The sequence below is a fragment of the Astatotilapia calliptera genome, chromosome 8, assembly GCF_964374335.1.
Source record: "Astatotilapia calliptera chromosome 8, fAstCal68.1, whole genome shotgun sequence".
NCBI lineage: Eukaryota > Metazoa > Chordata > Actinopteri > Cichliformes > Cichlidae > Astatotilapia > Astatotilapia calliptera.
The window spans coordinates 13,561,208-13,585,043 of NC_137429.1; the positions used below are offsets into that span (position 1 = coordinate 13,561,208).

Below are 23,836 nucleotides of genomic sequence, written 5' to 3' on the forward strand. Positions count from 1 at the left end.
TCCTTTGGTATTTGCTGAAGAGGAAAACAGTGTTTGACATGATAATCAAAGCATTGCAAAGAAAAGCTTTTAGTCTACAGTGTAGGTACAACATTACATTTGTCTTTGTTATTCCCATTTAATGCTTGGATAAAGGTGTGCACATATCAGGAATTCTTTCAGGATCTTTGTAGCAAAAAAACTCGTTTGTCATCCTGATGCTATGTGTCTGTATAGACACACGCGCCACTTAGGAATGAATGCTTTTACAGGGTGTGTTTATAAGTGTGACGTCAAAAAGACAATAGAAGCTTATTGTGACAAGGCAGGGAGTAACTTCAACACTGCTCTGCCTTTTATTTACTTTCCTGAGGCCACTTCAAACCCATAAACAGGGATAATATTTTTGAACACATGCTACATTAATCAGGGTTTATTAATAAGTTTTAAATGCTAAACACGTCCCTTTTGGGGTGAAATGTTAAACGATATTCCTCCCACTGAAAATGCTACATCCAGATGAACAGCATCAATGTTTTGGGAACAGCGTGTTATAAAAAGAGGAGAAAAATGCATTTAAGTATTGTTTGTATGGCTCAAACCTATAGCTGATGATGCATGTCACAATATGGCTTATTGAGGTTCATCATATAATCTCGATATGATTTCTTTCATGTGCAGTTAGTATGAGTTTGTGGATATTGTAGGACAAAAATGTTTTATGTGATACGACTGTGCCAAAAGCTAATGTTTTGATCTTTTTGTCCAACTAGTACCATATGTTCTATATGCTATAGTAATTATGTGACAAAGCCTGTTTAAAAAAGCCTTTAAAAAGTGCTTGGTGGCAGTAAACAGTGCTCCCTTTCTTACAGACAAGTGCAGGGTTTTCTTTTCTCTTTAAGCTCTTTGACCTTGAGTACCTTTTAATTAAAACGGCTCCCTTCAACTTTCACGATACCACAGCCCGATCCTGATCTGTTTGTCACGGTTTGCAGTATCCGTGTCAGATTCAGGTTTCCCTCAGTTGGCCCACTATGAGAAAGTAGAAAGGCTTAATATATGACCTTATTTCTGGATGTTGCTTTTGCAAGAAATCTAATTATTAATCAAGTCCCGCACATGCACGTAAGCGGACACAGCCACAGAGAGGAATGCTGTATTTGACATTCCTGCAGCCAAGCACACAAACACAGTTTCGGTCGTGTTCTGCTATTGAAAGCTGAGATGTTGAAAACTGATAATTAAACAAGTCTGATGTAAGAAAAGAACAATGTCTAAGTAGGATTTCTATACTCAGTCCTACCTTGTGAAACTGAGGATTGACGGATGAGTTGCTAAATCATGGATATTAAATACTTACAGTAATCAAGACTAAAAACAGCTGTATTTTGTAATGTATTCACAGACTCTGAAGTCTGTTTTAGCTGCATCTGTGCTTGTGTTTCATTTTGACTTTCTTCTCTGAATTTAACATTCGTAAAGCCTTTTATTGAGACATAAGCTCTGGTTTTATAAACTAGCCTGGTTTTATTTGCCCTGTAATTCCTAAACTAGGTATTCAGTGAACCAACCAATTATGTTTTAGATTAAAACTAGTTCATGTCTATGTTTCCGTGTGTATCACATAAACATTTAAACATTTTAGTTTAAGCAGGTCCCTTTAAACCTGTCCCTTTGGAACTGATGGAGATTAAGGGAGGCGATCTTATACTCCCGCTTTATGAATAGCCCAGTTTTTTTCTCACACTCAAAGGATCGTGTCTCTTCTGAGAGTGGGGACAGTCTCCAACAATAGTTCATTGTACTCACCAGCAGCTACGTTTTCACTAGCTGCTCTGGCTTGATCAGGCTGCATATGCTTTCAAAGACGTTCCCTCTCCACACTCGGTGAATAAATACAGATACTTTACTTGTTTGCTGCTTCACACTCATCTTTTAATCATTTATACATTTAAAAGCGAAATTCTTTCCAACGACATCACGTGGCAGTCTTTGTGCCTTAGTGGTTGCACTTTCATGATATGCAGGGGCAAAGTCAAACTGTAAGGATGAAGTTAGTTCAAGGTTAACTCATTCACTGCCATTGACGTCTATAGCCGTCAATTGCAGTGAATGAGTCAATGGGTTTAACTCATTCACTGCCAATGGCTGGCAGTGAATGAGTTAAAGATAACACCAGAAAGTTACAATAGCAATACTAAAGCTGGTTGTACACGCAGCCGAAAGTGAGTTAGGTCAGTGATGTGGTGGGAATTGCACTGAAGCCCACCGGAAAGAACAAAAACAAAGAAAACAGGATACAAGAAAAGACAGGATTGTTCATGCGATGGGGGGGGCGTGGTGGGGGGGGGGGGGGGGGGGGCATGCAAAGGCAGACTGTGAAGTTTGTCCTCATCTACCTTCAAAGAAAATCTCCAGACAGGCTGTTTTCCTGCAAACACAGCTACTAACCAGTTTAAACAATGGGAGGAGCTGTTGGGCTAAGCTTCCACTCATGGGACTCTACTGAATCATTAACCCAAGGAGGCCACTCCTTCCCTTCAATAACCCTACCCCTCCTCTCCTTCCATGATTCGCTGAGGTGGCTACGGGGAGGACTGTTTCAGTTGCGCTGAGGGTTGGGGAGGTGCTTTGGCCAGGCAGTCCTGCGGAGGCAGTGGAGAGGAGGCAGAAAGAACAAGTGGAGAGTTACAGACAATATGTCAGGCAGGTGGAGTCTCCCACAGCGCTTTGTTATGGAATGCAGGACTTTGGAAATAGATTTTAAGCCACGTTGAGCAAGAAACTGTATCAGCTCCAGGCAGGCTGATTTAAACAGCAGGAGGCATGAAGAGCCCCGCAGTTTATGGCAACCCAGTCATGTTTGGTCCAGTGGATTGGAATCATCCAGGTGGTGCTCCAATGAGGAGAGGAAAAAGCGTGGAGGAGCTGGGGGACGCTGACTTGGCAAAAGAGAGGGAAAGGATTGCCCATCTGCAACATTTACAACAACTGCAGCTACAGCAGCAACAGGTTGGATATCCAGGGTATGGAGTCGTTCCTCCTGGCACTCCTCAGGGACCAGTCTTATTAGCGCATCCCGGTGACCCACTTCCAGCTCCACCTATGCCAGTACATGGTGGCCCAATGGTGCCAGCTGGCCCAATGGTGCCCGTTGGCCCAATGGTACCCGTTGGCCCGATACAGCCTCCTATGCATGTACCACCTCCGTGGCAAGTGCAGTACCAAGCCCAAGTTACACAGGGCAACGTCATCCACCAACAGAGCTGGGAGTATGAAGACCGTCATAGGGCAGCTTTCATGGATACAAGGCCTCAAGGCCAGGACGTTTACTTTCACCCTCGTTCAGAAGATGGTCACCTAAACTTGAGGATATCAGAATGGAAAGGCAAACATTGTTTTTATCAGGGTCCTGAAGATTACAGCCACCAGGGCTACAACAGAGTGCCACAAGAACAAGGAACTCATGATTTCAGAACTCAAGAAGGTTATAGTACACTGGACAAGGACAGAAGGAGAGATGGCAGGGTAAGAGAAAGTGACTCTGAACGTTATGACCATCGTAGTCACAGTGACATGGAGGAGTATGAGTACAATGACAAATACAGGCACAGGGATTATTATGAAAGGAAATACAATGAGCGTTACGAAGACAAGGAAAAGAAATACTATGAAAGCCGGAAACACCGTAGACATGATCTCAGAGAGCATGAAAGTTACAACAGTGAGCTTGAAGACTACCATGATCATAAAAACACTTATTCACACAGAGACAATTACAGGGACCGTGAATACTACAGTGACCCTGACAGGGATTATTATGACTCGAAAGACAGGCATCGCTCCAGAGACGAGGACTCTCACCATCGTCGAGATGAGGACCGCTACTATGATGAGCGAAAACAGAAGGACTATCACTACGATCGGCGTGCCGACCATCACTATGACCGCAGAGAAGATAACAGGGACACTCACCGAAGAGCTGACGAACGGTACACCAGTAGAGGAAGACACCAGTATGACTCTGAAGTTGATGGACGCTGGAATTATAAAGAGAGGGACCGGTATTACAGATACAAGGACGCAGGAGATGACTGGAGAGATGATCAGTACGACCACAGACAGAACGACAAAACAAGGGAACACCTTGACCTGAGGGCTGCGGGCCACTATGACCACTACGACCGTGAGGATGATGGCCGATACTCTAAGGAAGAGTATCGAGACAAGTATCGAGACCGATACCGAGATTTGCGTTCACTGTCTATAGATTCACAATATGAGGAATACCCTACAAAAGATCGCAAGACTGAGGAGTGGGTTGAGCAGCAGAACCAAACATTGGCCCTCGGTGAAATACAACCATTTGAGGATCCTGTTGTGCACAGTGATGAGCAGGAGAAGGGATATGAGTCAAGCGGGGGGAGCGCAAGTTCAAAAATGGGCCGGAAGCCTGTTTATGTGGGCTCACTGGATCGTAACAGCATCTACAGGAAGACTGCTCCAAGCTCACTGCAACAGTCCCAGTATGCCACCACCAGGAAAAAAAAGCAAGGTAAACAAAAAGATACTGTCACATGAAAGAAGGTGCTTCCCATATTTGCACAAGTCAGGTCACTTGATCAGTTGTAATTCTGGTGAACATCACTCTATAGGCCATGAAGGCCTCAGTCACAGTTATTGTGGGTAAAACAGGCTTAAGAGGTTGACAGTCCTCACTTGTCATTTGTGACCTCTAGAGGTGCTTTTCTAATCAATGTTGGGGGGCCTCAGAGTGCTGACTAGTCACACTCACCTCCTACCTCATTTAAGAGTGAGTGCTGAAAGTGGTGTGTGTGTCTCAGTATCACCTATCTCAGATGAAAGTGAGCTGTCATGTTTTTGTAGTCATAAGAAACTGCAGAACGGGTTTTGTAGGTTCTTTACTTGGCTCTTGTTGGCTCTCCTCATTTGTGTTTCCTGTTTGTGTTCATGCTCTCCACTCACTGATGGTGTGCACACGTAACTCGTCTGCTCAGTTCTTGCATGACTGAAAGGTCAAGATTTTGTCGACTTAATTGTTTTAATGAGCCTGGCTTACAGTTAATTCCCCACTTAAAAAGGTTGTTGCCTAAAGTGGCTCTGATTCTGACAGAATTTGTTCTGTTTTGTACAAAAATCTTTTCTAAATTTATACATATACAGTTTTGGGCAGAAGTTCACCTACACTTATCGTTCTTTTAATATTATTTTTGAACTGTTCTTTTTCCAAGGTGGTAATGGTGGTAATGACTAAAAGACAAGAAATTAAGTTACATTTAAAGCCAGGAAGTCAACCAATTTAAATGAACTTCCATTTCTGCTAAGTTAACTTAACCAAAAATTAGTCGAGGTATGTGTGTATATATATGAGCCATATATATGAGCATGTATGTATATCTTTGAAAAACAGTTAATTAAATTAACAGTAATTAATATTGAAAAGCCTAAATTTACCATGACATTCTCATGACTCTATGTAAACTTCCTACCATAATTTTACATTTGAGCCAAATGCAACAAAAAACAAAATCACTCAAAATTGTTTTTGAGTGAACAATAGAGCAGCTTTTATAACTGGATAGTATTTGTAAATGGTCACGATACCTGAGTTTTAGTAAAAGAAGGAAAACAATATCAATCATTAAAAACAATATTGGCATTTCAAGAACCTCATTTTGGGGTTATAAAGAAGGGTTAACCCCCTTAAAATTAATTCTCTTACATGTATAAAATTCAGTACCTGAATGAATGAAAGATGAATCTTTGCATTAAAAGTATTGACTCTAAAAACTCATAGTATACATTAGTTAATGGGAATGGTCACGTACATTTTTAATGACTAAAAGACAAGAATTCAACACACAAATTTCTTTGGCTACTTTGTTACTAAGTTATTAATATTAAGTTCCAAAAACTACATAAAACTTGGATGTGTGGGATTCTTTTGTGGGGGTTTTTCATGGTAAATGTAAGTGAGGGAGAGCACTACTTTGACTCACTTTGTTTTGTCTGAGATGAAGCAGGTGGCACCCCATGACCCCTCCCCCAGTCACCTAGAAACACTCACACTCAGACACACAGAGTCCACATCAGCCCCCACCGCACATTTCGGCAGTCCAAGTATTAATCCCTAGCGTCAGCATGGTGAGTGGATGGCGGGGGTCTGTCTGGTGCCAGGCAGTGGCCGGCACTGCCCTGACTCCTTCTCTGCAGGACTAGACTGATACTCTGAGTTCATGCGTGCATGTGTGTGCGTGCATGTGTGCTAGAAAGACCCTGGAGGCTTATTAAAGAAATAATTGCATTTTTGAAAACACACACGCGCACCACTTGCCTCAGCAGTGTCATCCGTTAATCTTGTTACACTGTTTCAGCCCTGTCAGGGGTTTGTCCTGAGTAAAGCATTTGATTGAAGGGCTAAAAACATTAGTCCATCTCCTTTACTGGGCTTACGCTGTGACATTGAGGTGTTGGTTAAAGCTTTTTGAGATGAACCTTACACATAGACAAGAGCTTCTATTCTTTGTAGTCCAGCATTATTAAACAGCTTCCTAAAAAAACAAAAAAAACAACCCTATTGAGTTGAACTATAAAAATTACAAAATGAAAAATTAGCTTGTTTTTTTTTTGTCCGTGATTGCTTCTGTTACAGGCTTCCTTACTTTAAATAGGAGGGTAAAACAACTGGCAAAATTATTCTTGAAGGAAGACATATCTTAACAGTTGAGCCAATTTAATGCACAAACGAGCCTAATGAAGCAATTAAATTGTAGTGGTGGCTTTATGATCCCATTTTTGAACTTCTAACAAATATAATCTGCTGTATACGCAGTTTTTTATTGCCTGTGTGTGAGCAATGTGTCGTCATCCATCTATGATCTGGCAACATATGCTGTGTTGTCCACTGTAATCCTTGAACAGTCTCTGTTATTGGTGGGCAGTGGGGAGGGAGCTCGGGTAGGGGAGCAAGGAGTTAAGACAGGAAATCTCACATCGTCTGACAGCTATGCTGTAAAGACGTCTTATCTCAATGCTGGCAAGCAAAAAAAAAAAGTCAGTCGGCAAAAAATTAAGTCAGCTTACTCAAGTGTGCATGAGTCACCAGTAACCACGCTCGTATGGTGTGTCCATTTTTATACTTGGTCCATCCTGGCGTCTTAAAGATTTTGTTTTTGAATTATGTCATCGGGCTTTCTTAAACCATTTGATAATCATGCTAGTTTCATCTAGATTTTGTGATAGTTTAGCTTTTCCATCTCATCTGAAGCCATTTTTCATTTACATAGCTTTTTATCCACTACTATGAAAATGCTAAGCGATGTATTATTTAAGGTGTTTTATTTCGAATTTTAAATGTACCAACTTTTCCAAAGAGTTTGAAAGATTGATGGTGCCACAGCAACTACAGCATTCAGATCTCTACGTGCTTTATTTTGGTGTTAGATGACACTGCTGGTACCTGCATGAATCAAGACGGATGTTATCTGTTTATTTGACGTCACACTGTGGGAAAAGATGCAGCATATTCGTTTTTGACCTGGTGGACTTCCCACTTTTAGGACTAGTTGTCCTCCTGACAAGTACAAGTTTATTCATCAGGCTTATATAGTTGTCAGTCTTCACGTAGATGCAAATTCCAGATATTTAATTCATTCACCAAAGACATTACTTAAATATTTTGTGTTGCAACATTGGCTGTATTTTCAAGACTTCGTCTGTGGCATTATGTCTTAATGTTTTTGGTTGAATGTGTGCATATGTGTTGGAGTTGTGGAGGGCACTTCTTGTAATTTTGAACAAACAGCCATTTGGACTCAAGGATGGTAGTCCGAGGTCAAGTTTATTGTGATGCAACATAATGAAAAATGTCATTCATATGAGTACAATCTCTCTTTTTGGACTCAAGAATGAAGCTTTTTGAATCTGGCCATCTTCATGATATATATCATGAGTTTTGTCAGACTTGGACATTAATCTGGATGTTAACCTGTTAACCGCACAGCAAGAAGGTCCTGAGTTCAATTCCATCATCAGGCCGGGGTCTTTCTGTGTGGAGTGTGCATGTTTTATGATAGCTGGGATAGGCTCCCGGGACCCTGAAAAGGAGAAGCGGATGGATGGAGCTCAAAACTATTATGACTACCTGAAGCGTACAAGCTTAGCTGCTCTTTAGGAAGCATGAAGATTACTATCTGCAGCGTTTAGACATTCATTGCAAGTGTACAACATATTTTTCTTTAGCTGTGGGAAAACCGACGATGCCCCAAGCAAGGTCTTTGTTATTACATGTCTAAAAATTAGCAAAGGGATAAACCCACAGGTTTCGTCATCCCAAACTCTGAAAACCGTTCTCACACTCTGATCACACTGCATTTATTTTCCCATGAAGAGCACTAGTTCTTGGGCCATAGCTCTCAAAGTATACATGAGTGTGAAAATATAGCATAATGGGTTTTTTTTTAAATGCATTTGCATGCATGAGCAGGTGACTGTGAAGCCCAAAAAGACTCATTGTCTTCTTCCTTTCAGTAAGGCTGAAGACTGTACTGCATTTGTGGTTGAATAGATCCCCACTTAATGCTTTTACTTCCTGCACATTTGCAAAACTCAAGTTCTCTTGAAGTAATTGCATATTGTTCCTTACAAAAATCAGGGGAGCTGAGAAACTTAAAAGAAACGAGGGATCAGACTCTTGGCCCTATTTGGTATACATTGTACCAGCTTTTTTTTTATTTCAGTATGTTAATTAAACTGTAGCCTCATGTTGTTTAATTACCCCATGAGCTAGAGAAATGCTGTAGCTGTTCGTACACTTGGTCCTTTTTGTTAACAAGTTGGGTTATATCACTCGGCGTCCAAGAACGAGCAATAAGGACAGAATTAAATCCCGTATCAGCACACGGCCTGCTTTTCTTATATGAGATTTGAAGCCAGCCGTGGTAGACAGGTTGCTGTGAGAGTTTTCCAGGAGCAGGAATGTGACCCTTCTGACATTTGAACCTAAAAAAGATAAACAGGATGGTATGTCACTGAGTAAACTCCTTTTTTTCCTCTCCATTTTTAACTGACCTTCTACCTGGGACAACAGCTGGTCATACGCAACGTGTGAAAATCTAGCATATTGGCTTTTCTTGTGCATTTGCATGCATGAGCAGGTCGTTGTTTTGAATAGTTGCACAACTCGGACTAATAAAGAAAACCCTAATCTTTTTCAGTAAGCTGTGTGCTGTCTCAATGAAGGTCTGAGAAAAATTGAAGAAGTTGACACAAACCGGTGTCACCTCTTTTTTTTTTATTGCATCCAGTAATCACAAGTCAAGGCTTGTGAAGTTTAAAAGCTGTTGCAAGTGTTGGCATTTTATAGTGAGCTTGTGCTCAAGCAGCTGCATGTCCCATCACACACTCGCAGACTTGCCCGTGTGAGCATTCGAGTAAAAAAGCACTGCCGCCTTTTTAAAACTTTGTTTGATATGAGGAAGGGGGGGAGCCCCTGCTATTCTTGTTGCTATGGCAACCGTGCACTGCGTGGTGAACTTTGAAGCACAGCACACAGCACTGATTGTGTCTGACCTTAGAGCGGCCTGTGCAGGGCAAACTTTCGACTTTGCACAGCTATTAGTGCAGCAGAGAGCGAGACGAGTGTTCTTGGCTGTGTTTGTGAAACAAAGTCACACATCATAAACGCACAGAAGTTCTTAAAAGGAAAGAATTTCGTTGACTTTTATATAATCTATAAAATCCTCAAAGGGTAAAAACCAACCAAACATATACTTAAATGCAAGTTTAATAGAAAGATGATTTAGAGAGTAGATGCTTAATCTCAGCTTCCTAATTTTGATAAAATTCAGGCTGGCACAGGAGGACCCCAGAAAGATGTCAGCACATTGGGAAACGTGAACTAGATTAATCTCGGGAGTGGACTACACTTCCAGAAACTGGACTTCTCCCAATCTCTTTCACAACTGGTGCTGTAGCCACATGTGAGCTCATGTGGTGCAGTAAATCAAAAGTCTTTTTCCATCAAGAAAGCTGTGTGAAGAATCCAAGAAGTGGCATGGATTTTTTATTATTTATACAGCACATTTTATTACATTAAGGACACCTCATGTGCCTTACATGAGGTGAAATACATTTAGAATCACATATTTAGCGGAGATGCTTCTGTCTGCACTGTATTTGGGATCAAGAGGAAGTAATATATGAGAAGGAATTTGATTTTCCTCTATCAAAACAGCGTATTTGACATAAATTATTATTATTATTATTATTTTATTTTTATTTTTTTACCTGTATTTATATAGCGCTTTACTAGTCCCTAAGGACCCCAAAGCGCTTTACATATCCAGTCATCCACCCATTCATACACACATTCCCACATATAGACTTAAATAGCATCAGTACATTCAATAGAGAAATCAGCTTTTGCATTCGGCGTATAAGGTTGAGCATGACACAGTGACAGATGATTTTAGCCAAGATAGATCTGTGCTCACACAGCAGCTCATAGCAAACCTTTCCAAATCTGCACAACATAATGATCCCAAGCAGATTATATATTAATAGAGCCAAAATAAAAGTATACTTACAGCCATTCTGCGGCAAACAGTTAGTTTTCTAGGATAACACTGATGCACACTGTATGCAGCATGGATTTAGGTCAGAATTTAGTTAATGCAGGACACCTGAACAAGAAGCAGGCACAGTCCAGCTCCGGGTTTTACCGTCCTCCCTGGTGTGTGCATGCTTGTGTGTAACGATGGTGGGCTCCCATCCTTTCTCATGGTAATTGGAGCTCTGGAATGGACCTGCACGTCCTCCACAAGCCTCGGGAGCTGGACTTCAGATTGACAATGGTCTATCTTAGAATGGGTAGCATTGTTTGAAGCGCTATGCGTGAAGGGGCGTGTGCTTGTTTTTGGAGCGGTTTTGGAGGAAGTTGCACACAGCAGGTGGGTGAAGCCTCAACATCTTGTCTTCTCTCCCCTTTTTTTCCCCTTGGTAAAAACACCTTGCTTTGGAGAGACATAGGGAATATGTAAAGCTTTGATAAAGGGCTGTGAAATTAAATCTATTTCTTTTATGCATTTAATATTTAGCCTACTTGGGAATTTTCTCCAGTCAAATCTGTTTTTTGTGCATCCATAACCCAGGAATTCTGACAGAGTTGCTGTTTGTTTGTTCTGTCTGATATCTGAACTCATGGTGGCCCGTTCTAATGTATCAGCTGTGACTGTATCGCTCACATAACAAGTATGTGTGAGTCACCCCGGATGACAGAAGGTTGACAGCGCAGTTTAGCAAGAGCTGTGTCTGTCTTACATCACTTGATAGTGCTGCTGATTGACGTATACTCCCTGCTGAGGATTTGTGCTTTTATCTATAAGCTCAGTACTGAATGTGATTCATAAGGCGGAGGTTTGTCACTGAATTTCCATGAAAGTTTACTCAGTAAATCCCAGAACCATCCCAGCATGAAACTGAAGGAAAACTTTTTATTCTCAACCCTTCTCTCCACCTGTTCCAATTTCACCTGTTGAAGCCTGTTGATCACAAATAGTGACACCATGCCTTTGTGAGCCCTGACTGTGGAAATAGACATTTAGTATCAGGATGTCATGGATTATTTATCATTTGTTGTCCTCAAAAGAAGCCCTGACCGGTTCTTGTCATGTTTTTACAGTCGTCTTTCTGTATATAGGACTTCTTTTTTATTAAAGGTGCAGAAATATGGCAGTTTTTGCTCCAAAATCAGCAGATTCTGAAGTATTTCTATAGGACATTTAGTAAAAAAGATTTATTTTTAATTATGTCCCATATTAGTTATCCTGGATAGGGCTTTAATAGGAAGTCTTTGTTTGTTTTTAATGTAACTGGGTCAGTGTTTGAATGTAATTCACAGAAACCCCCCTCCCAGTCTCCTAAACTTTAGCAGGCACTGTGTATTTTAAATGTTTACTGGTTAGCAATCAATGGTGTTTAAAATGAACAAAATTAGACCTTTTTATATTAAAAAGAACTAGTTTACAGAACTCATCTGGCTTCAGATCATTGAGAAAGCTCATTGCTTATAACATTTACTGTTTGTGCTGAGGGATCGGCCTGATTATTGGCAGTAGTCACAGGTGTCTCATTCCATACAGAGATATGGAATTATTGTTGTAAGGGTGTTTCCTGTTGGCTGAGTTTACTGCTAAGTGACTTGTTCTCGACCTGTTTCTGGGCTCGTATTCGCAGCCATTAAAGCAGGCCTACAATAAACCCTCTTTGCATTATTTTACACAACAAAGAAAAATAAAATTCCACACAAGTGGGTCAAAATCCGGTCTGGCGGCCTCGCGAGTCAGAAGCGTACGGAAAAACATGTGAAGTGGAGCATGCGCCATCGCCGCGTTTGTGTGAGCGGGATCAAATGTGGGAATGAGCCGATTGCTTCCAATTAAAGCGGGAGCCTTTTGTTTTTCCTCTCCCGACTGTGTCACCGTGTGACTTTCAAAAACTAATTGGTGAACTACTTTCTCGTGGGTGGGGAGACACATGGGTGCGAGTGGTGAGAAAAGCTCCTTTGAGTTGAGCTTTAGCCCCGTCACGTGAGGAGAGTGAGGAGGAGGGCGAGGAATGCGCACACAAACACACACTGCAGTTACAAAGTGTGGATTCATCCAGTTTTTGTTGGGCTTTTTTGTTTGTTTTTTTAAAAGGTTTTCTAGAGTCTTTAAATTCGTCTTCAACACTCCTTTAACATGAAGCTAGTTTAGATATTCTAGTCCCGTTAGGGATGTGACGCAAGGCTGTGACTTTGTTGTGGTCTGAATGTGTGTTTGTGTGGCGTACTGCTGCACTGGGGAACATGAGGGTAAGCAGAGTTAACTTCATTAGCCTCCGACAGCATCTGTCAGTGGAGGCAGGGTGACGTCACCCCGTCGGTCGGTCCAACACGCCACACGCTGGATCTACTCAGTGTTTCCTCTTCTTGAGCCAATACCTAGAGGGGAGAGTAAAACTAAAGTCCCAGCAGGGTCAACGGATAGTACAGAAGAGAGAGAAACAGTGAGATTTTGGTAAATGGCCTGTATTTATATAGCACTTTACTAGTCCCTAAGGACCCCAAAGCGCTTTACACAACCAGTCATCCACCCATTCACACACGCATTCACACACTGGTGATGGTAAGCTACATTGTAGCCACAGCCACCCTGGGGCGCACTGACAGAGGCGAGGCTGCCGGACACTGGCGCCACCGGGCCCTCTGACCACCACCAGTAGGCAACGGGTGAAGTGTCTTGCCCAAGGACACAACGACCGAGACTGTCCAAGCCGGGGCTCGAACCGGCAACCTTCCGATTACAAGGCGAACTCCCAACTCTTGAGCCACGATCGCCACGATTTTATGAGTTATGGTTCAATTAAAACCAAAAAGATGGAACAAATAAATCTTTATGTGCATTTGCACTAATGTAAACATCTAATATGTAATATATGCCTTAATTTGATGCTGTTTAATCGTTTTATTTGCCACACTGCAAATAGGAATATTTGCATCCCTTACTGTTCTAATATCAGATGATACATTAATGGCTAAATTGTTTAAATGCATGATGAATAATTTCGGTGCTCATACACTAACACTTTTTTTCCCTCTAAGTGGACCTTGGACTTGCAGCGTCGTTTATTTTTTGCTTTGTGGTATTGAAGGATTTGCATGTGTGTTCCACCTGCAGTGGGTTCAGCGTACATGTGTGACACAGATGGATCCCGTTCTCATCACCCACCAGTTCTGTTATCTTTTCATCCTCTCTTCCCCTCTCTAACTGTCTCATCTTTAAAGTCCATAGAGCCTGTGTGTCTGTAGTTGCTGTTGCAAGCTATTGTCCTGCACACAAAAGGCCCGAGTCCACTCCAGTTTTATGTCCATTCATAAAAAGCAGCGGCGCGTAAACAAGGCTTTCCCTCCAGTTCAGGGCTCCCGAAGAGATCAGGCCTCCGTGAGCGATAGCGGAGACATTGATCAAAAGCTAGGCAACGAAGAGCAGCGGGCAGACCGGGTGGCTGGGCAAGAGCGTGTTTGGTTACAAATGAGAGGAGACGTGGGATGGGAAACTTCTTCTCTTGACTCTGCTTACTGTCACCTTGGCGAGAGCAGCAAGTGATAAACTAGAGAGGAAATTCACCTCTTAACAAAAAACTGCAAGAACTAGATTTTAAACAATTATTCTGACAAAAACGTAAAACACTGATGTAAAATGTTCGAACGCTTTCCTGTTTTTGCAGAGATGACGCTTTTGCCGTCTGAACCTAAAACTCTGGAGTCCGCCCCCGTCTCCGCGACGCCCAGTGCCAGCACGGGGTCTGAGGATCCAGAGACCAGGATGCTAGAAAAGAGGTCAAAGGTCATCGAGGAGCTGCTGCAGACAGAGAGGGACTACATCAAAGATCTTCAAATGTGTGTCGAGGAGATCATTGAGCCTCTGCAGCAGAAGCAGGTAAAAGGATGATAAACATTGTGTTTCCAGCCACGTTAGGACAAAAAGGGAGTTTAGCAAATACAAGATAAAGCAGCTGTGTGTGGGACAGTTGGTGCAGAAGCATTGGAAAATTTGACAAATGGATAAATACATACAGGAATAATGGCATATAGCTGATATGTGGCGCCATATTCAATTAAAAAACCAATAATTTTTGCTTATTTTAACACGTTCTGTCTTCCCAAAGGTGAAGAATGTGGATTACGAGGGGCTCTTTGGCAACATCAGCTCAGTGATTGACCTGTCACAGCGGCTGTTGAATTCACTGCACGAGACTGACTCCATAGGTAAACAGCCTGATATTTAAGAAAAGCAATACTTCTTTTCCATGTTATGCTTTGTACTTTTCTGCTTTAGTTCATCCAAATCTGTCACCTAGTTGAATTTTACTGACCGAATGAGCCTCTGAATACACTTAAAAATCAATCTGCCATCAAGGAGGTCATCTGTGAATGTGCGCGTGCGATTTTTAAGAAGAATTATGTCTTTTACAGGAAATCTTTGTGTATTTAATTTTTTTTCTTTTAATGAATGGACCTCTTCCTGCACACTTTGCTTTTTATAATGAACACGTTGCATTTCTGTACCATTCCCTCTCAGGTAAGGTATTCCTGGACTTCAAGGTAGAATTGGAGGAGGTTTACAAGCTCTACTGCCAAAATCACGATGATGCCATCTCTTTGCTGGAGACCTACGAGAAAGATGACAGCATCCAACACCACGTGTTGGAGTGTCTAAAGAGACTGAGGTGAGTCTCTCACACACACACACACACACACACACACACACACACACACACACACACACACACACACACAAAGCACCCTTTAAAGGTTTGCTCTTTAAGTTGAGATTTCAGCCATGTTTGCATGGGAGTGACTGAAAACATGCATGCTGTGTGAGCATGAAAACACAAAGGCAAGAGTGGGTTCAGTGGAACATTAACAGAGTGTTTGCCGAGCGAGTTCAAAAGGTGGAAAAATGATTAAAACATTTTCATAATGTCACTGGGTCATCGTACTTGGATTTAAATGAGTTTTATAGCTGAAAAGCTGAAGAAGAATAATACTAAATATACTATGTAATGAATTTTTGTATAGTGTACGTTGAGATTTTCCTGTTACTTCATAGCTTGTGGAAGCGATTTCTGAACTTTGAACTGCAGCGTGTAGGCGAGTTATGGAAGTGAAGTTCATTTTCTGGTACATTTGCAAACTAAACAGCTGTTTAATCAGTGAAGACGAGAGAGACGTCTCGTTTTTAGTCACTGCTGAAGGGAGTGTGCTCTGTATGTCTGTAGACTTGAGTTATGTGAAGCAGTTCAGAAATGTGTCCTACCTGGTCTCACCTGTCCAGTTTCAGCATAAGTGACTCAGATACTTGAGTTTACACTGGCGCGTTTCTGTTATGTGTGGTTATCGCTCTAAAGTTAAAGATAAACACGGGTTGTGTTAGGCCGGAAGATGTTAAAGGGGGGGAAAGGAGGCTGTGTTTAGAAAACAAAAGGAAAGAGGACATTGTACAGCTCAACTATGCTCGCTGCTAATTCCTTGTTGACAACAGGTTGCTAGTGTCCGTTTTTGGTAGCCTCCTCATGGTGTTAGCACTCTTTTTAAATATGTTGCAACATACAAGGCTTTGAAAAGGTCACGTGTGCTGGCCCGTTCCAGAAACTGCCAGTGGTTGTTGATTGCGCTGAAGTTTTACTGCCAGCCTGGGCATCCGTCCAGGTTTCAAAGAGAATCTACCAAACAAAACCATAACAACGGCGGGTGGAGCTGGCTTCAAAGTCTCATTCGTTTCGATTCGCCCTTTAGTTTTTAGTCAGATCGTAAGACAAAGTCAAAGAGAGCTTTATTGTCGTCTCAACCCCGTGGAAGTGAACAGAGACGAAACTATGGACGGTCCAGGGCCCATAGTGGGATTAAAAAGACATTATGCTTAAATGCCAGGATTTACAAATATAAGCTACAATATACCAAATATATGTATAATATGTATAGACCAGTATCCAAAATACAAAAGTGAACTCTATGGTTTAAGATTTTAACATTCCTGAAAGTTCAGGCTCAAGCTCACGGTGTAAACCTTGTTCCTGTCATTTCTCTATTTCTTCCCATTTATCCTTCAACAGGGCCATTTATCTCGAGTGGTAAGTCTCCATAACGAGTATTGTCATGATTTCCAGCATGAGAATCATTTTGACAGCATGAATGTCGCTAACTAACCTATTAAAAGTGATCCGTGTTTGTGCATGTGTGTGTTTTACAACGTGCGATGGCTAAAAAATGAGTGTGGAGGACTTTAAAACCATCTCTCCTTTTTAATTATTTCCATTTTCCTTTTCTGGATTTAGCTGGAAAATGGAAAATATTGCGTTGTTTGTGTTTTGCATGCGCATGTGTTTTGTTTACTGTTGCTATGCAGACAAATGTTTATTTCAGTGTCTTTTTTAATCCTCTTCTTTCCTGGTGGTTGGATGAAAGAGTTCGATTAAAAAATGAACTAATTGTGGAAGCTTGGCTCCACTACTGAAGACTTTGGGTTATTATCTCAAAATTTCAACTCCTATGCAAATTTCTGAGAAAATAACAAAATAACTTAAAAAAAGGAATTATTAGGTTGAAATTTTGAGATAACTTGAAATTTTAGGCTCTACCTGGCTAAAAAAAGTATTTTCAGTGGTGGAAATAAACTTCTATGCTCATCTAATGCCATCTCCTGGACTAAAATTGCAGCATAGTCTTATATTTTTTGACAAAACACTTGAAGTATATTTATGGCCTGCTGGTCTGGACAGAATCAGGCTGTATTCAGTGTCATAAACTTGTGAAATTTGGTGAACCTCACCTATAAATTAAAGCTGATACCCAGAAAAATGTAGTTCCAGCTGAAAACAACCAAATTAAATGATTATATTGTTTTCGCTGTCTTATTTCATTCATTCATGTTTACTTGTGTCAAACATTAGTCCTGTAGATTGCATTAAAGCTAAGTAATTTTTTTCCTCTGCCTCCCCTGCTATGATACCTGCCATCATCAGAGTCTATGTATATGTGGTGATGGTTCCACGTCATTGGATAGTGCTATCCACATGATCGCCATCATGCTGAGACATGTACATGGGAGGAAGCTGTGGCTTATGTGCTGAAGTGTAACATGTTCTCATTTTCCTCTTACCCAAATGCTGCTTGTTGTCTCTGCCCTCCTTTCAGGGGTAAAACGAATTACATCAACCTGGGCTCATTCTTGATTAAGCCGGTGCAGCGAGTGATGCGTTACCCGCTGCTGCTGACGGAGTTGCTCGGGGCCACCCCGGAGAGTCACCATGACCGGGCCCAGCTCACTAAGGCCGTGCAGGCCGTCAAGGACATCAATGTAAACATCAACGAGTACAAGCGCCGAAAAGATCTCGGTAAAGCATCCGGGTGTTAATTAAAATCCACATTTTGCCCTCGCGTATTTCCAGCAAGCTCAAAATGTAGTGACAGGTGTCAGTTTGTTTTGTCTGTGCTTGAGTTGTGCTTGTCGGGTTCTTAAATATGCGGTCAGGGCTGGTTTGACGGCTCAAGTTTTCCCTCTGCTGTCCACAGTGGTGAAGTACAGGAAAGGGGACGAAGACACGTTCATCGACAAGATCTCCAAGCTGAGCATGCACTCGATTATCAAGAAGTCGAACCGCGTCAGCAGCCACCTGAAGCAACTCACAGGAATTTCACCGCAGGTATATTTCCCGCCATCGGTGGAAGTGTTTGGAGAGAATGTTGCAGATGAAAGCGCGCTTGTCTGAAAAATGCTTGATCTGATGTTCTGTGTTTTTCCCCAGATTAAAGATGAAGCGTTTGATGAAGCTGAAAAAAGGTTCAGGCTGCAAGAGAGACTGATCAAGTCTTTCATCAGAGATATTTCCCTGTACCTGCAGCATATCAGGGTAGGAGTTCATTATCTTAATAGTAGCTGAAGCTTTTATTTATTTTGGCAGTCTTTAAAATGATTGGTAGTGCATAGTGTTTGACATATTACCTAAGACATTTTGATAGTAAAATACAACTCCTGCATATCTTTTCTTTTCATATACTGTATAATAACTGTGAAAATGCACCTGTCATCAGGAATCAGCATCTGTGAAGGTCCTGGCAGCCATCAGTTTCTGTGACATCTACACGGAGCGCAGTGTGCTGGATCCCGACCGATTTCAGAGAGCTCACCGCTACATCAGCGACAAAAAGTTTACAGAATTTGTAAGTGCTCTTCTTCTCCTTACCGTTACTTACACTGTGAAAGCACAACCTCTGATGATCCCTTATCTGCCCGCATCATCTGTCGAGCAGAAGGAGCGCACAGAGGCCTTAGTCATCAACCCGCTCACCCAGCTCCTCCTCATGTTTGCCGGGCCCCACAAACTCATCCAGAAGCGCTTCGATAAGCTGCTGGACTACGACAACTGCAAGGAGCGCGCCGATCGCTTTAAAGACAGACGCACCCAGGAAGAGCTGCAGGTGACACGCAATACTTACGAAGCGCTCAACGCCCAACTTCTGGACGAGCTACCGAAGTTCCACGGCGTGGCAGAAGAGCTTTTTACAGGCTGCGTGAGGGCTTTCGCTCAAGCCCAGAAGGACTTCATGAAGACGACGCTGGGAGAGCTGAAGCCACTCCTACAGGTTGTGAGTGTTTGTTTATGACAGTGTGGGAGGAGCATAAATCTGACTTTTTCTTAATAAAAATACGTTTGGGTATCTTTAATGTAAAAATACTGTTTAAAAGATTTAGATGTAGGTGGCTGTGGCTCAGGACTATGATCAGGCCGTCTAAATGCAGTGTGAGTGTGTAACTATATATTTTTTTTTTAACTCTGATTTTTTTTCTTTATCTTTATGTCCAGTTTTCTAACAAAGTTGGCACGGGGAGCAACCTGATTTCACAGTTTCAAGAAGAGCACAGTCAAGTCCTCCAGCTTCTTCAGAGCTTTAGCTTCTGCCCAGAGAACCTGCCTCCGGCCTCCGCCGCCACAAAAAAGCCCTTTGAGAAGAAAACTCTGGAGAAGCAGACTTCTAAAAAGCAAGTCCAGGGACCTGTGAGTAGAATTGTGATGACATTTCATTTCTTATTCAAACAAAACAACAAAGGAGTTTTGCCAATGATCTAAACGAATGTCTTTGGCATCCTTTAGCCCAGCCACGTCCCGCAGACAGACGAGCACCGTGCAGAACTTCTGGTGCGCTTTGGCCCTGAGAAACTTTACCAGGCAGATAGGAATTTTAATGCTGCGCAGGATCTGGATGTCTCTATACAAGAGGGAGACCTTGTGGGTGTAATCAAACAGCAGGACCCCATGGGAAGCCAGAACCGCTGGCTAATTGATAATGGAGGTAGTGTTTATTTTTTGTCTACTTTAATTGATATACTCTTCAGCCAAATGTTGCAGCAATATAATCTTGATATTCTTGTTTTCCAGTCGGCACGGGTTTCGTATACAGCTCCTTCCTCAAACCCTACAATCCTCGAAGGAGCCATTCAGACGTCTCCATCGAGAGCCAGTCGTCCAATGAGTCGGGCTACGGTGGCTCCTCCCCTGTTTTCTCCCGCCAGAACAGCAACAGCACGCTGACCTTTAACCAGGAAACAGCCACTGTCAGCTTTACGCAATCCCAGAGCCATTCATCCCCACAGCCGTCGCGGGACTCTGCCTCATCTCGTAGGAGTCACCAGAAAGACGTACCGCACCCCGACTCTGCCAGTCAGAGCAACTCCATGAACTCTTCACCCCGAAACCCCTCAAACCGCAAGGAGTTTTCAGATCAAACGCACCGAAATACCTCCAGTCACAGAGACGTAGAGCCTTCTTACCGGCACTCGGGCAGTCACAGAGACTCGTACGACACGAGTTACGGAAGTTCAAGCGGACACAAGGAGATGTCGGACCTCTCTGAGACAGACTCTTATTCTTCGCAACGTGACAATCACTCGCAGCAGTATGGACACACAGACAAAAGCTACAGTTCATATCAGTGGAGAAACGGAGACAGCAGCAATCAGAAGAAACCTGTTTATTCCAGAGAGGAGTACATCGAGCCAGAGCCAGAGCCAGAGCCAGAACCAGAACAGGAGAGTGAAGTGGACGGACATCAGGTAAGATTTTATTTGCTCAAATGTCTCTATAAATGGATTTATGATGCCAAAAGAGTCAACTTCATTCAGGCGTTACTGGATGTGTAAATAAGCAAATATTCCAGTTGTATTGGAAAGATCTGCTCCCCCTAGTGACCAAAAACACTAAAGACATCTCTGACGTGTTCATTTCAGATCTACTATGCCCTCTACTCCTTCACCGCCCGTTGCGCCAATGAACTGAGCATCTCAGCCAATGAGCAACTGCGAATTCTCGACTTCAAGGACATGAACGGCAACAGCGAATGGTGGCTGGGGGAGGCGGGCGGTCGGCGAGGATATGTGCCTTCCAACTATATACGCAAATCTGAATATACATGAACAAATGTTGCGGGGGAGAAATGAGACTGAACTTTAAGAGGCATTAAGAAGGTTTAACTCTGTGAGCAAAGAGACAAGAAAGTGAAGTGTTGTCTGAGCAGTGCTGCAAACCGCCCCTGAAAGTCTATGTTTATAGACTTTTTCTTTTTTTATTATTATTATTTTTACTTGCTGAGAAACTGCACGCTCCCCAAGCCCCACTTAGTTTCCTGTGGGGGGAAAAAACCTGTGAATTGGAACAAACTTGCCATATTTCTTTTTTGGGGTTTCAGTTAAGAGAACAGTCTTTAGGATCAGCTCATTGGGAGATTGCAATGAAACTGTGAATGTTTTTGGTTCAGACTGACTCTTAAAGCATTGAGTGGTATGTGGACAGACTGACCTGACACTGTGTTAACTCCTTTTTTTCTTTTTTTTCCTGCATGTGGTTTGTTCCACCACTGTAGTGGTAACTATGAGATGAATTTATAACATTCAGTTGAATAATCAGTGTTTGAGGCAAAGTTTGAAGTGTCTGCAGAGCCATCGGCAGGATTTTGGGGTGTTGGACTGAAATCAACATTCGTCATATAGTTTACAAGCACTCCTTTTAACTTTTGGGTGAATTGACTCCCTGTAAACTGGTTCTTTAAGAGAACAGGGAGAGGGAGACTTGCAGTCTGATTGGACCCTTCTCTAAATGCTTCCCATGTATTTTATAGGATATATGATGCTGTATATTGAGATGGTATTGTACCCACTGTAAAGTGATCACTGAATAAAAAACAAACTAGCTGAAAAAACTGTTGACAGTGTTTGTTGGGTTTTTTTTCTGCTCAGCTTAGGCATAGTGGGGTTAGTAAACAGTGGAGTTACAGTGTTGTAATCTGTGCTACGTTCCCACAGGCACACGAACACAACACACACAAAAACAGCACAGTTCAAAAATGTTTTTTTTATCCTTATAAAGCTATGGATGAGTCAAAATGAGTAAAATTCAGATCATCTCAAACTTTTTGACTAAACTAAATGAACTAATAATAAGAATAACTTTGATTTACCTCTTGGGATCAGTAATGTGTCTGACTTGGCTCATCTGCTAAATTAGTAAAGTTTAAGTTTAATAAAGTTTAATAAAATTGAAAAAACTAATGTAGAATTTGCAGTTGCAGGAGGAGGCTTCCATAGCATCTGAACTAGCTATTCTGAACTCTGTAAAACTTAAAGGACTGGTTTCCTTCTACTTCTGATAACTAAAATCAACAGAGATTTATATAAAGCAACAGTGACATGACATAAAATACAACTCTGGGGCCAGGATGAACCCCCATCAATCGGGTTTTGAACAGGAAATATGACATTTGAACTTGTCACTGTGTTGCATCAAGCAGAATGATTTATAAGAAAGAAAGAGAATGGATGGATTTCACTAACTTGTTCTCTGTGTTTATGAACGTAGGACACCAATTGTAGGATTCTTGAAAACATGCTTTGCTACTGCTGTTTCTTTTTAAATTCACACAAAAAATCTTGACATGTGGCAAATTGGCTCTCATCTGTAGAGTTATAAACCATGCCGCTCAAGCAGGTGCAGAATGTGGTTTGTTCGAGACATTATCTGAAATAACACATCTGGATTGGCCAGATGGCAACATATGTTGCTCTAAGTTACTTAATATGTTAAGTATCAATTTGCTTTTTCCAGGGAAAAAAGTACATATGTTTATTTTGTTGTTTTTTAGAGAATATTCGCTTTTTTGTGCCTTGCATTTATTTTCCTTATCTGAGCTCACTTTACAGTTTGATAACTCTGCTATAGTTTATATACTTTTTGTCTACTTTTGTCATGTGACTGTTATATTAGAAATTGAGAGACAGAGAGAAATTCAAACTGGGGAAGATCCTTTCACCACATACTCAGACTTTCTGGGTCTCGGATGTAACAAACACTGCAGGTATGTGTCTCTTGTAAATTCAGATGGCAGATGCCGAGGCCCTTTACAACGACACTGGTTTGCCACATTTATCAAATGCAGTGTTTTTAATTCTTCCTTTTAAAAGGAAAATAAGACACGATAATTATTATAGCAGAACCTGTGAAGGATACAAATGCATGACATAGACACAGGGAAGCATGTTGGAGAATTTGAAGCTAAATAACTCAAAAAACAACTTAAAGTATGGAAAACCTCAGTTAGCAAACAGATTTTAACAAAGGGCAGCAGAAGGGTTTATAAGAAAGAGGTCCAAAATTATGTCAGAGAGAGCAATCTAAAAGGCAGGAAATAAAATTGCCTAAAAACAAAACAGGGTAAGATCAAAGTAAAGACAGATGGATGCATTTCACTAACTTGTCAACACAAAGCACTTTTACAGAGGCTATAGCAGCCATTGTAGTTTACACTGAAACATCTGTAATCTCTCAATGTGGCCCTAATACTGTGTTGTAAGACTGAAAGACCGGATGCACTGTATGTCTTTTGAATTTGGAAGAGTTCTCAGGCAACTTGTATTTTATTTTGTTTGTTCTATATCAAAGTAATCCAAAATTCTTGCAGATTGCTTTTACATCATAAGATGCATCAAAAATGTTAGTGATCCATTACATAAAACATCTTGGTCTGTCTGACACTGCAGGCTGATTCTGGAGGCCCATTGGTGTGTGTGACCATATATTTTTGGGGGTTTGTGTGAAAGTAATCACAAACAGCATGCACTATGTCACTCTAGTGGTGAGCTGTGGTCAGAAGAACAAGCCTGGTGTCTACACCAGCATCCATACATACAGCTAGATCAGGAGCAAGATCACCTCAACATCAGTCATGTGATTCACCTTACTT

The 23,836-nt window shown here is 41.7% G+C and overlaps 1 protein-coding gene across 8 annotated transcripts in view; it reads left to right on the top strand.

Moving 5' to 3' along the window:
* Nucleotides 1-21,799, top strand: part of dnmbp (dynamin binding protein) — a 47,921-nt gene extending 26,122 nt beyond the window's left edge. For 4 of the 8 annotated variants that reach the window (XM_026163113.2, XM_080305467.1, XM_026163118.2 and 1 more), the window contains 13 exons: nt 14,272-14,483; nt 14,713-14,812; nt 15,126-15,273; nt 16,660-16,677; nt 17,741-17,940; nt 18,119-18,249; nt 18,352-18,456; nt 18,638-18,766; nt 18,857-19,192; nt 19,411-19,602; nt 19,699-19,897; nt 19,984-20,657; nt 20,832-21,799. In XM_026163113.2, the coding sequence (XP_026018898.2) occupies nt 14,272-14,483; nt 14,713-14,812; nt 15,126-15,273; nt 16,660-16,677; nt 17,741-17,940; nt 18,119-18,249; nt 18,352-18,456; nt 18,638-18,766; nt 18,857-19,192; nt 19,411-19,602; nt 19,699-19,897; nt 19,984-20,657; nt 20,832-21,017 (2,630 nt within the window). In that variant the 3' untranslated portion in view covers nt 21,018-21,799. Of the gene's footprint in view, nt 1-2,576; nt 4,538-14,271; nt 14,484-14,712; nt 14,813-15,125; nt 15,274-16,659; nt 16,678-17,740; nt 17,941-18,118; nt 18,250-18,351; nt 18,457-18,637; nt 18,767-18,856; nt 19,193-19,410; nt 19,603-19,698; nt 19,898-19,983; nt 20,658-20,831 lie in introns of those variants that run through there. The other 4 variants (XM_026163119.2, XM_026163114.2, XM_080305468.1 and 1 more) reach the window with 4 other exon arrangements.
* Nucleotides 21,800-23,836: the final 2,037 nt, after the last annotated feature.